Source organism: Somniosus microcephalus, chromosome 10, assembly GCF_052327205.1.
Source record: "Somniosus microcephalus isolate GS21.2 chromosome 10, FLI_Smic_1.0, whole genome shotgun sequence".
In the NCBI taxonomy this organism is placed as follows: domain Eukaryota; kingdom Metazoa; phylum Chordata; class Chondrichthyes; order Squaliformes; family Somniosidae; genus Somniosus; species Somniosus microcephalus.
Window position 1 is genome coordinate 167,001,352 of NC_140996.1, and position 14,496 is coordinate 167,015,847.

The 14,496-nt window shown below is 40.6% G+C and overlaps 1 protein-coding gene across 2 annotated transcripts in view; it reads left to right on the top strand.

Annotated features, from left to right (window-relative positions):
* The window catches only part of ddx10 (DEAD (Asp-Glu-Ala-Asp) box polypeptide 10), a 74,548-nt gene that overhangs the window by 46,460 nt on the left and 13,592 nt on the right, over positions 1 to 14,496 (top strand). For both annotated transcript variants that reach the window (XM_085999108.1, XM_085999109.1), the window contains exons 7-9: positions 1,926 to 2,052; positions 3,142 to 3,304; positions 5,382 to 5,466. In XM_085999108.1, the coding sequence (XP_085855234.1) occupies positions 1,926 to 2,052; positions 3,142 to 3,304; positions 5,382 to 5,466 (375 nt within the window). The remainder of the gene's footprint in view (positions 1 to 1,925; positions 2,053 to 3,141; positions 3,305 to 5,381; positions 5,467 to 14,496) is intronic.

Sequence of the window (14,496 nt, forward strand, 5' to 3'; positions counted from 1 at the left end):
GTTGGCGGCCATGGAGGGAAGACCTCCAGAGGAGATGAGGTCAGTGACAGTCTTGGAAACAATGGCTTGATGTTTGCTAGTGGGGTCATGGTCCAGGCGGAGGTTGTGCAGCTTCACTCCCTATACTGCAGGTTTTGTCAGTGCAATACAATGCAATGCTAAAATTGCATTGAAAAAATATAATGGGTTTTTAGGTTTTTTTTAAAGAAAAATTGTTAGAATAGATTAAATCAGTTAAAAATGAAACGAAGCTCAAATAATAGAGGAAGAAATGAGGAGGAAGGAAAGATGTAGCAGAAGTAGTCTTTTGAATTTTATATGTAAAATAACTTGCGTTTAGTTCTACACGTTTAATTGAAGTAATGAAGCAATTCCTGATATGTAAATAGCTTTGTTACTGTGATTATTAGAGCTAATTTCAGTGTCCTGTCTTGGTATGTGAGCTGAGAGTTCAAGAATAAGCAGGTACAAGGAGAGTGGAGTTAAATTGGATTCAAAAAGTAAATGCATGGTATTTTTGAAACTTTCTTTAAAAAAAAAAAAAATGCCATCAAATGCAAGTCAGAGGATGCAGTTATATGGATAAAATGAGTTTGAGCAAGAGCACACGGACGTTGGTGCGCCTATCCTGCCAATGGATTTGCAGGATCTTGCGGAGGCAGCATTGGTGGTACCTCTCCAGTGCTTTGAGGTGCCTGCTGTACATGGTCCATTTCTTTGAGGCATACAGCAGGGCGGGTATCACTGCTGCTCTGTAGACCATGAGCTTAGTGCCGGGTTTGAGGTCTTGGTCTTCAAACACTCTCTTCCTCAGGCGACCGAAGGCTGCACTGGCACACTGAAGGCGGTGTTGGATCCATTGGCAGGATAGGCACACCAAAGTCAGTGTTCTTGCTCAGGCCAACATCCCCAGCATCGAAGCTTTGACCACGTTCGATCAGCTCTGATGGATGGGTCACATTGTCCGCATGCTCGATACAAGACTCCCAAAACAAGCGCTCCACTTGGAGCTCTGGCACGGCAAGAGAGCCCCAGGTGGGCAGAGGAAATGCTTCAAGGACACCCTCAAAGCCTCCTTGAAAAAGTGTAACATCCCCACCGACACCTGGGAATCCCTGGCCCAAGACTGCACAAAGTGGAGGAGAAGCATCTGGGAAGGCGCCGAACACTTCGAGTCTCTTCGCCGGGAGCAAGCGGAAGCCAAGCGCAGGCAGCGCATGTCAACCCAAGCACCCCACCCACACGCCCCTTCAACCACCATCTGCCTCACCTGTGACAGAGACTGTAGGTCCTGCATTGGACTCATCAGTCACCTGAGAACTCATTTTTAATGTGGAAGCAAGTCATCCTCGGTTCCGAGGGACTGCCTAAGAAGAAGAAAATGAGTTTGCAGTGAAACTCAGGTTATCTATGCATGGGTATTCTCATCTTCTGAGTATCTTTATAAAATTATAATAGTTTCCTATTCAGCGAATGACCTGCTGGACACGGTCACTAATTCGATGCATGTAATGGCTGATGATAGTAGTAGGATAGTAATTGCATCTGTTCGCTTGCTCACTAACTAACCAGGTAATCGCTTGCTGTAGATGTGAAGTCCAAAGTAAGCGCATCATAATTTGTTTACTTCTGATCTTTGTTTCCATTATGTAATATGCAGTTATTGCATATTAATTGGAAAATAATTACAAACTGGCCACCAATGCACATGTAGTATAAATGCTTAGAAATAAAACATAACTTTGAAAAGGACAGAAGTCCTTTTTAAAGTGACAGGAATTTAGACTTTTTGAGCAATTTGCTCTCTTTCAGTTTGTGGTATTGGTATATACGTGTAATAAAATATCTGTAAACTGCACTTTGTGCTCATACTTCATTCATGTCTGTTTCTTTGCAAGGATGTTAAAAAGTATTTTCCATTGCAGCACCCCTGGAACACTTGAACAGAATTATGTGATCTGTGAGCTGCACCAGAAAATGAACATGTTGTACTCCTTTGTGAAGAATCACCTGAATAAGAAGATAATTGTCTTTTTATCAAGCTGCAAAGAGGTAGGTGTTTAATTTAGGTATCAAAATGCCAGAGTATTTCTGCACACAAAGAAAATTCTGCGGTTTTCCCCATTTCCACTCTGCTGTGAAGTACCTGGGAGAATCACTTCACTATGATAACCTCTTTGCGAGCAGTCACCAGGCTTACAGAGTAAGCCCTAAACAAATATCAGCAGTGCGCAGCCCTCTGCCGCTCTTATGTCCAAGCATCTACGAGCTCTTAGACTTGCAGCTTACAGAGGAGACTGTAAGCCTGTCCGGAGCTGTGACGCACGCACGCACACACGGTGGCAGCCTTGGCCAGCAGGGAAGGTGAAACAGCAGGAACGCAGAAGTGATTGAGTCACTGAGAATTTAAATAGCTCCAAATGAACTGTTTTCCAGGCCCCTGCATGAACAGCGGAAAAGATAATTGGCAATTATGCATACGTGCGGCTATTGGGTTTCAGTTTACAAAGAAACACAAACTGAATTGTGGAATATGATCCCAAAACACTAATAAAAATTCTGAAATCCAATGTAGTAAAAAGAAATTTAACTTATTCTGTTTCCTTGTAGCAGTCGCCTTTGTCAGGCCTTTTAATCAGGGTTGTTTTACAGTTGTATGTTTTTGAGCTTTTTTTGAAACTGTTTGTCAGCTGTTCCAGGTTTTAAAGGAGTAAGGATTATGGTTAGTATTCCTTTGATTTGAATGTTGTGTGACTTGGAAACTGCATTTTCGCTTGGCTTTGACTTTTTAATTAAAATGGAACAGCAGGCAGAAGTGCATTAGAATTGTTGGAGGCCGTGAATTGTATTGCATTGGGTGGATGATTTGGAGAAATGCTACAGATTGCAAGCATGTGATTTTATCGATTTGGGCGTGTCCTTTTTTGGCAGCGCAGGGTACTATTGTTTGACTATCAGCCTGTGTTCTTTAAATGTGGGGTCGAGCAGAGCACTTCTGCTTTCTTGAAATGGAAATTTTAAAAACGGGTCCTGCAGCTTTAAATCGGTAAAATGGACAAGCAGATTTAACTTTTATTAAAGAACTGTTTGGGGGGCTTTGAAGATCTATTGAATCCTTCACATTTTGTTCCTGTACATTAGGTCCAGTATTTGTTCCGTGTGTTTTGCCGTCTTCGTCCTGGTATGCCAATCCTAGCTCTTTACGGCAAGCAACAGCAGATGAAACGAGTTGAGGTCTACAATGATTTTTGCCGAAAAAAGGCTGCTGTACTATTTGCAACAGATATAGCTGCTCGAGGACTTGGTATGTAGATTGCAGGGATGAAGACCATAGTTAAAAGTATAAGACAATTTGAAGTTTTTTTTTTAAGTTTCTCTCTTTCTAACTATTTGGCTTTTGAAAATCTCATTTTTTTATTACTCCTAAATTCTATTCTCTTGTAGGAATGTGTCATTCACTTGAATAATTCTTTCCCCCCCTCATGCACGTGCTCTCTTGTGTTAGCTCATTCTCTTGTGCTCACTTATGCACAAGTGTTCACTCTCTCTCTCCTACTTCTCTTGCCCCCCGCCCCGCTCCTGGCCACCCTGTGATGATGGCCAGAATGGATCAGCTTTCAAGTTTCTGTTAGTTGATCTGCAAAGCACCAATGTTTCACCTCAAATTCTTTTTGACCTGTGCTTGGTTAGATTACAATGAAATTTCTTGATTGACTTGTTTTGGTTATACACTGGATGTGCTGCACCTGATTGTGGGTTTGTTTAATTTTTTTTGTATTGCATAGGATTATATAGGCATATATAGAACTGGAAAAGACTATTGTGGTCCATCCAGCTGGTTTCAGTGTCTAGGAAATATACCTCACAATACCTGTCATATCTATTTTTTGGCGGGTACTTCGAGAACTTTCTCTTGAGTTTGCTGATGCAATCAACCTCCACTGCTTCGCTTGGCAGTTCATTCCATACATTTGCCACCTTCTGTATAAAGTAGTTAAATCAAAACTATCTTTTCACCCTCTACTAATTTTTTGGCTACATTTGTTGTTGGATTTGTGCCTGTTGCTACATCATAGTACGCAATCAGTTGGCAAATAAAAGCCTTAATTGGACCAAATTTGTAGACTCCCTATTCATTTGTGGATGGTGCATTTAAAGAATGATGCCCAATTTGAAAGTTGGTAGTACAGCTTTAGCGCCATCTCTTCAAGATGATGATTCCTTACCAGCGAACAAATCCACAGGCTGTGATCGCCTTCTGGTGGCTCTTCCAAGTGATCATTATTCACGTATGAGCCTTGATCGAGTCGGTGTCGGTTGGCTTTTGCAATGCCAGGGGCGTCAAAGCCAAACTGGATGGAGTCGTCATCCAGTGTCCACATAGAAACATAGAAGATAGGAGCAGGAGTAGGCCATTTGGCCCCTCGAGCCTGCTCCGCCATTCAATGAGATCATGGCTGATCATCCAAATTCAGTATCCTGTCCCTGCCTTCTCCCCATACCCCTTGATCCCTTTAGCCTCAAGAAATATATCCAACTCTTTCTTGAATATATTTAATGAACTGGCCTCCACCGCCCTCTGTGGCAGAGAATTCCACAGGTTCACCACTCTGGGTGAAGAAATTCCTCCTCAATTCAGCCCTAAATGGCTTACCCCTTATCCTTATAAGTTTCAATGAGATCCCCTCTCATTCTTCTAAACTCTAGCGATAAGCCTAATCGACCCAATCTCTCCTCATACGTCATTCCTGCCATCCCAGGTATCAGTCTAGTGAATCTTCACTGCACTCCCTCCATGGCAAGAACATCCTTCCTCAGATAAGGCGACCAAAACTGCACACAATACTCAAGGTGTGGTCTCACCAAGGCCCTGTACAACTGCAGCAAGACATCCTTGCTTCTGCACTCTAATCCTCTCGCTGTGAAGGCCAACATACCATTTGCCTTCTTAAACGCCTGCTGCACCTGCATGCCTACCTTCAGTGACTGTTGCACAAGGACACCCAGGTCTCGTTGGATGCTTCAATCTGATTGGTTGAAGAGCCTCGCTGTTGCTTGACCTGCTCACTGACGCCACAGATCCCCTGTAGAGGACACCACACTGGATCAGACGCCCAATGATAGCAAGTCTATGCTCAAAAGCCCATGTAAACGCTGTGGGCAGCTGTCAGCATAATGAATGACGAGCACCATTCCTTTGCCACTGACCGGAAAATCCGGGTCTATATGTTTGCACTAAGAGTGCTGAGAGAATGTTTTAAGTTTTACAATAGTGGCTTAACTGCACATAGTTAAAATAAAAATAAAAGACCAAGCACACAATATATTAAGATTATTTAGTAAACTATTGGAGTGTTTAATGTGACTGCTTTTCTTTCTAGATTTCCCTGCTGTGAATTGGGTTCTTCAGTTGGATTGTCCAGAGGATGCTAATACTTACATTCACAGAGCAGGAAGGACAGCTAGGTATTGTGATGTGCAGCCATGCATATGAAAATGTCTTATAATTCTCTTGGGAATTCTTGTAATATGGGTTACTCAAGAGTGCCTGTGATGAATATTAACTGGAAAATTATAGATTCAAATTTTATTTTTAAAGGATCATAAATTTTCATTTTTTTTTCAAGCTAGGCAAATTATTTTCTTTTAGCTGAAATGGGATTTTTTTTCTTACATTGTCATGAATATTTTAATGGCTTTCATATTTCCTGCATTATATAGTAGTGCCTGGAATTAGCAAAGGGGACCAGTGTGTGTGCACGAATGTTGTATTAGCTGAATACTTCCTGGTTATGAACTATAAAAACTTGGTAATTTTCACTAAGAAGATTACTATGTACAAATAAAGACTTTAATATATTTCAATTAAAAATTGCATACATGTACTAATTCAGTTTTTCATTGCATTATCAGGTACATTTTATTCAATTATTGGATTACAATTTTATAATCCATGTCAGCCAGTGGCTCCGTTACATAGAAACATAGAAGATAGGAGCAGGAGTAGGCCATTCGGCCCTTCGAGCCTGCTCCGCCATTCAACGAGATCATGGCTGATCATCCAAACCCTAGCACCCGGTCCCTACACTGACAGCCATCCCACCCAAGCCCTATCCCTGTAACCCCGTAACCCCACGTATTTAATCCCCCCTAACACTAAGGGCCAATTTTTATCATGGCCAATCAACCTAACCCGCACATCTTTGGATGGCACCGTTGGTTGCCTCTGAGTCAGAAGGTTGTGGGTTCAAGTCCCACTCCAGAGACTTGAGCACAAAAATTTAGGCTGACAGTGCAGTACTGAGGAAATGCTGCACTGTCAGAGGTGCAGTCTTTCCTCGTCTCCCCTCTCGGGTGGATGTAAAATATCCCATGGCGCTATTTCGAAGAAGAGCAGGGAGTTATCCCCGGTGCCCTGGCCAATATTTATCCCTCAATCAACATAACAAAAACAGATTATCTGGTCATTATTACATTGTTGCTTGTGGGAGCTTGCTGCGCGCAAATTGGCTGCTGCGTTTCCTACATTACAACAGTGACTTCACTTCCAAAAAAAAAACACTTGCTTGGCCTGCTTTTACCAGCGTAAGAGTTTGAAAAAATGTTATTTTTTGTTTTTTAAATAATTCATACATTTAAAAACCTGTGAAATAAGGTAAGTTTGTTTTTAGTCCCTTTAAAACATGTAAATTTATTTTTCAAAAAATTTTTGTTTTAAATATTTCATTAAATGTAATTTTAATTAATTTTAAATGTGATTTTTATTTTTATTTATTTGAAGTGTAGAAGTATTTTTTGGGGTACGGAATCCCCATAAGTATGAATGGGGATCCCCCTTCTGTCATTCGTTGGGCCGGCCCACATGATCACAGGGGCGCTTGCGAACTGCCTGCGCCCCGGGATAGGCGGGCCTCTTCCTGCGCACACCTTGGAGAGGCCCAGGACCGCGAATCTCATTACCGCCTGGACCACCAGGTACACGGGCATTTTATTTGCGGATCGGAGGCATTTCCCTGCGGGAAGCCTCCGACCACAAATTCAGGGCCAATTAATTTGAGCCCAGCATGGGGTGTCTGCAGAGAATCCACTCTTTGGGGATGAGGGGAGAGTAAGACATGAGGGCTGCTCATGGGTGTGTCCTGTGTTGCTGAACCTGTGATAACATCCAAGGTAGATCTGAAAATTGTAACAATCTTATTTTTATGGAGTTGATCCGCTGAGAAATCTCCACTGAGAAGCGGCGGCGGGGGGTGGGTGGGTGGGGTTGGACATGAGCACAATTTTTTTTATGGGGAAAGGAATATTTGGTAGTAAGTCAGCAGATTTATGCTGAATAATTGGTAAGAGACCAGTTTCCATTGCACCCGAGTACGTGAATTTTTTTAGCGGATAACATTTTAAAGGATGTACTATATAATAATTTCTGAAATTTGTCGTACTTTATTCACTGGGACACGACAATTCACATTTTTGATTCGCTTGATTAAAATTATTTATAAAATTGATGCTGCTCATCCCATTGGATTTTTTGTCATCACATCTAAAATTAACTTTAAAATGACAATATATATATATAGTATATAGAGCAGTAGAATATGATGCAAGTTTCATGTGTTAACTGATTTGTGGAAAATTTAAAAGTACTTTGCATATTCTGTTTCACATTAATCCTTCAAGCAGTGCCAGTGGATTTATTCATCTGGACATTGCTGGGTTATTTGTGTTGCCAATTTGTTTACTCGCCACCGGTAACATTTGGATGCAATTATTATATTGTGACCTGTTCATCCATCACCCCTGTGCTTGCTGACCTACATTGGCTCCCGGTCTGGCAAGCAGACTGTATTTTATCCTGCATTCCTAGAATCATGAAATTAGCCTTTATTTATTAAACTAGTGCCTGCTCTGGTTACACAACTGAATAAACTGGTCATATTCTCTTGTGACTAAGAATGATCTATTTATATTTCTCCTTCGGCAACTAATCGATTAAAAAATTTCATCCTTGTGTTCAAATCCCTCCATTGCCTCGCCCTTCCCTAGCTCTGTAACATCCAATTCTGGCCCTACAACCCTCCGAGATCTCTGTGTTCTTCCAATTCTGGCCTCTTGTGTACCCCGATTTTCTTCCCTCCACCATTGCTGGCCATGCCTTCAGCCGTCTAAGCTCTGGAATTACCTCCCTAAACCTCTCTGCGCCTCTACACCTCTCTCCTCCTTTAGGACTCTGCTTATAACCTACCTCTTTGACCAAGCTTTTGTTCACCTGTCCTAATATTTCACGTGACTCCGTGTCAAATTTTGTTTGATAATGCTACTGCAAAGCACCTTGGGATGTTTTACTATATTAAAGGCGCTATATAAATGCAAGTTGTTGTTGGGCAAATCTATGATACAACTAGATCAGTCTCCCAAATCTTGGGTTCAACAGCGATGAAAACCCTTTTTGTTTTTAAAAAACCCCCCAATTACATCCACTTTAAAACTAGATGAAGGGAACAGTGAGGCAGAAGAAAGGTTTTTTTTCATTGCATCCTGATAATCCTGTAATAAATGTTCAAAGTGACATGACCCTGGTTCACCCTGTGACATACTTTTTCCTGCAGAGTAGTGAATGGAAATGGTGCATTGCTTGTATGGGTTATGAGCTAATCTAGATTCCATTGTCCTTGAAGCTGATCTCAGCAATCCCTTGTCACGTGCTCCATCTGCAGACAAGTTACATTAGCATATCTCTTGGATAAGAACCAACTTGAAGTTGTATAGCAAGTGTGAGAAGAAAGTGGCTGACACTAAAATGATGTGGATTGCTTTTTGAGCGAATACTGCTCTGCAATGACTGCTTGCTTATTTGTTTTACAGGAATGTTAAAAGGAATGGGGAAGTATTCAGAGTTGATGTACAAAAATGTTAGTTAAAATTCACCTAATATTTTATAATGTAGAAAGATGTGAATTGGTCAAAATGAATTCTACATCTCTAAATAATTGAATTGCAGATTGTCAGATGAGATTTGTTTCAGCAATTATGTAATTTATCATTACTCCATGTATATAAATTCTACAGTTAGTTCGTTGATTCTGTTCTGCCCTGTATTATTGCTGTTAAATCTCAACCTATTTGATTTCCATTTAGTTACTGTGGTGATGTGCATTTTCAAAAATGCAGTGAATTAAACCTAGCAAAGGCATGAAGTGGAACATTTTTTGGTGTATTAGGAATTATTCATAATCTTTTGCGTTTTCTCAACTGTGTAATTTACTCAGGATCACAACATTTTTTTCAGGTTTAGCTTTTCCACAAGTAGTGGAAAGATTTCTTCCTTCCCCGCCTCAATCGATTGCATGCGATATAGTTAAAACATCTGTAGTGTACTATTTGTGTGAGGTTCAGAATTAATCTTTAGGGGGATTATACTTTGATCAATCAAAAATGCTGTTATGTATAGTAAATTGCAATGCTTTAAAAACCATTTAAATTTAAAAAGATAATGTTCAAGATATGCATCAATGGATAATATTTTGTGAAGGAAAAATAGCATTCTGGTGACTAGATGCATAACATTATATTAGGAACATAGGAACAAGATTAGACCATTCAGCCCCTTGAGCCTGTTCTGCCATTCAATGAGATCATGGCTGATCTGTGTTAACTCCATCCTATTGCCTTGGCTGCATATCCTTTTCTACCCTTGGCTAGCAAAAACCTATCGATCTCCGATTTAAAGTGATTAATTGAGCTAGCATCTACTGCTTTTTGTGGGAGAGAGTTCCACCATTTCTGCCACCCTTTGCGTGAAGAAGTGCTTTCTAACTTCTCTCATGAATAGCCTGACTCTGATTTTAAGGTTATGTCACCTTGTCTTAGACTTCCCCACTAGCGGAAAATCTTTCTCTCTATCTACCCTACCAATTCCTTTCAAAATCCTGAAACAAATTGCCCCTTAACCTTCTATATTCCAGGGTATGCAAGCCTAGTTTACGTAATCTCTTTTCATAATCTAACCCTTGGAGCCCTGGTAAGATTCTGGTGAATCTGCGCTGCACTCTTTCCAAGGCCAATATATCCGTTCTAAGGTGTGGTGCCCAGGACTGTACACAGTACTCCAGGTGTGGTCTAACCAGGGCTTTGTATAGCTGTCACAAAACTTCCTTCACTTTATATTATAACCCTCTAGTTATAAAGGCTAACATTCCATTAACCTTTTTCATTATTTTTTGTACCATTTTAGTGATCTGTGTACATGGCCCCCTAAATCTCTTGGACCTTCACTGTTCCTAGCATTTCACCAATTAAATAATACTCGAACTATCCTTTTTTGGTCCACAATGGATGACCACATTTATCTGTATTAAAATCCATCCGCCACAGTTTTGCCCACTCACTTAATCTAGTCTCTTTATAATTTTATGCTCCCGACTACACTACTTACTATACCACCAATCTTTGTGTCATTGGCAAACTTGGACATATGGCTCGCTATTGTGTTTATCTAAGTCATTATTAAATATAGCGAATAGTTGAGGCCCCAGCATAGATCCTTGTGGGTCACCACAAATTAATTCCTTCCAATTCACATACCCATTATCCCTATTCTCTGTCTTCCACTGCCTAATCAATCTTCTAACCAGGTAAATAATTTGCCTTCAATTCCATGAGCTTTAATTTTAGCTAACAGTCTTTTATATGGAACCTAATCGAATGCCTTCTGGAACTCCATAAAACTACATCCATAGACGTTCTCCTGTCTACTACTTTACTACTTCAGTTACTTCCTCAAAAAATGTATTTAGGTTCGATTGACATGACCTACCCATTACAAATCCATGTTGGCTCCAATCAGCTCAAATTTCTCCAAGTCACGCTGTCCTTAATTATGGATTCCAATAACTTCTCCACAATAGATGTTAGACGAACAGGTCTATAATTTCTTGGTTTCTCTCTCTCACCTTTCTTAAATAATGGAGTTACATTTGTAATTTTCCAACCTAAAGGGATAATTCCTGAATCGAGAGAGCTTTGGAAGATTATGGCTAAAGCATCTGCAATTTCCTCACCTACTTCCTTTAAAACCCTAGGGTGGAAACCATCAGGTCCTGGGGGGTTTGGATTTTTTTCTAATACTGTTTTCTTGCTTTCTTTAACTTTAGTGAGTTCCAGTCCTTGATTCATTATTAATTTCCCTGAAATGTCAGGTGTATTATCCTCTTCCTCTACCGTGAAGACTGACAAAATAATTATTCAAAGCAATTATTGCCCTAGTAAAAGTTCTACTTATATTCTCTAAATATGTATCTTCTGATGAAGAAATGCCATTTTAATGGGGGAGGGGTTCATTGTGGTTTTAGTAACTCATATTACAATATCTCTATAAGGGGATTGCTCTATATTGGTCTATTTCTCTGCATTCACATTTCAGTGGCTTTTTGGTTTTCCATGTTTTCTATGTAGTAGAGAGGTTTATTTTATCTATTTTTGGGTACTTTTGGTTTGGACGTTTCTGTTTTCTGGTGCCAGTTCAAATACTACAGGCCCTTCAAAATTTCTAAAGATGGGGCTAGCAATAAATTGACTCTTTTTTGTTAAACGTGGAAGAAGAGTATCTGGGACTTAATTTGATAGATATAATATAAATTGATTAAAACCATTTCAGTAAATATGTGGAAAACATGAAATTCGGTGGTGCAGCATCCTGCATATTTTATGCCATTGAAAAGCACTGTGAAATGGAATACATAACTGAGCATATGTTGACAGTCTCAAATGTATGATGGTGTGAACGGAATTGATGTACCAGGCAATTCGCACTGATAAAAGACTGTTGTAGTATGAAATCCAGCTTTAATGGTTCACATGGTTTGGAAGAAGTTTGTTGCAGTTTTTATTTAGTTGTATTACTGTTGGGTCTAGTAAGGACAAGTAATCATATCATGGATTCTTTTTCTTCAATTTTTCTCCCCCTGTTCTCACTCTCCTGGGTACAGTTCTACAGATGCTTGCTGCCCTTTGGTGAGCCTGTACAATTAGTGTCAGCAGGCTATTTGATTATTTGAAGGCATTATAGCTGAGCCCAATCCAAGCCCAATCCTGTTGTTGCCCAGTGTTGATGTGTGCACTTTTCAACAGGGGTCACTGGATCGTGGTGTGGAGCAGAACTCTTCTCCTTAGCCCAGGGGTGCTGAGGCCAATTGTGCCCTTGCTGACGTCAGCTAACTCAGCACAGTCAGGAAATTGATCATGGAGCCTCGGTGGCAACAAAGCCCAGTACAATTATTGGATAGTACAGCATGGAAGGAGGCCATTCAGTCCATTGAGTCTGTGCCGGCTCTTTCGAAGAGCAATCCAGTTAGTCCCACTTCCCCGCTCGATCCCCATATCCCTGCAATTTTTCTCCCTCAAGTATTTATCCAATTCCCTTTTGAAAGCTATTATTAAATCTGTTTCCACCACCCTATCAGGCAGTGCATTCCAAATCCTAACCACTGGTTGTGTAAAAAAAAGTTTTTCCTCAAGCCTCTGGTTCTTTTGCCAGTCACCTTAAATCTGTGTCCTCTGGTTATTGACCCTTCAACCATTGGAAATGGTTTCTCTTTATTTACTCTATCTAAATTCTTTATGATTTTAAACACCTCCAACAAATCTCCTCTTAGCTTTCTCTGCTCTAGGAAAACAACAACAACTTCGCTAGTCTATCCACATAACTGTAAGCCCTCCTCGCTGGAACCATTCTAGTAAATCACTCTTGTACCCTTTCCAAAGCATTCATGTCCTTCTTAAAGTGTGGTGCTCAGAATTGGACATAATACTTTAGCTGGGGCCGAACTTAGTGTTTTATATAGGTTTAGCATAACTTCCTGGCTTTTGTACTCTCTGCCTCTATTTATAAAGCCTGGGATCCCATATGCTTTATTAACTGCTTTGTTAACCTGTCCTGCCACCTTCAAAGATTTGTGCACAAACACCCCCAGGTCTCTCTGTTCTTGCACCCCCTTTAATATTGTACCAATTAGCTTGTATTGTCTCTCCTCATTCCTCCTACCAAAATGCATCACCTCACATTTTTTTGCGTTGAATTTCATCTGCCATGTATCCGCCCATTCCACCAGCCTGTCTATGTCCTCTGAAGTCTAATACTACCTTCCTCACTGTTTACTATACTTCCAATTTTGTTGCTTGCCAGTCTTTGACTCTAATTTACCCGGGCCAGATCCCTCCTCAATTAGCTGAAATTAGCCCTCCTTCAGTTAAGTATTTTTATTCTAGATTGCTCCTTGTCCTTCTCCATAATTAATCTAAACCTTATGATACTATGACTGCTATTCCTGAGATGCTCCTCCACTGTGACATTCTCCACTTTATTACATATGATTTTTTACATAGTATTTACAGCACAGAAACAGGCCATTCAGCCCAACAGGTATATGCCGGTGTTTATGCTCCACACGCGCCTCCACCCACCCCTCTTCATCTAACCCCATCAACTATCCTTCTATTCCTTTCTCCCTCACGTGTTTATCTAACCTTACCTTAAATGTATCTATGCTAGTCACCTCAAATACTCCTTGTGATAGCGAGTTCCACATTCTAACCACACTCTGGGTAAGTAAGTTTCTTCTGAATTCCCTCTTGGATTTATTAGTGACTGTCTTATATTTATGGCCCCTAACTACTGAGAGACATTTTGATCTGATGACAAGTGATCTTCAAAGCTACTTGAGTTTATCCAATGATATTTTAAAACAGATAAGCTGTAAACAATGTCTACACACAAACAACCGGGGGCATATTTTATGTCTGACAGTGAGGGGATGAACTGAGTTTATGGCGAAGCCTGGAGCTTTTAGACAGAGGAACAAATGATATAGGATATGGTGTGTGTGAGACTGAGAAATCATTTGCCTTGTGCATATTAAGCTAGTATTTTAGAATTCATCTTTATTGTGAAATACTGCAGTTGCTCTTGCAAGCCCCAGTGTATTCATGCTGCGCCATACCTTTACGCCTTTTCGCCAATACCCTCACTAAAACTGTAAAAAGTTGACTAACATAGACCGCCTCGAGTCAAGTCAATGGCGATTGCGGATTTCCTCGATTTATGCCCACTTTCATGTTGCAGCCACTTAGACTGAAAAATAATGATGCAGGTGAATGTCCTTAAATTCAGGAGTTCAACATAATTTGTTAATTTAAAATAAAATCTCTCCTCATTCTTCTTAGCTAAAATCCACATGCCTGCTTCTCTCTGGTCAATGAACTTCCCTCTCCTGGCATAAGAGCATCTGTCACCTCTCTTATGCAGCAGTGAACGGCGAACTGGGAGATGTTACAGATGCCGCCTGCTCCAGCCTGGAAAGATCCTGGTGCAATGAAATTCAGGGCCACAGTCACCTTCACAGCCACTAGTAGCGCTCTCCTTGCCCTGGTGTGAGGCTGCAGATCTGGTTGCAAGAGGTGGCAGAGTTCTGTGAGCACCTCCTTTGTAAAGCACAGACACCT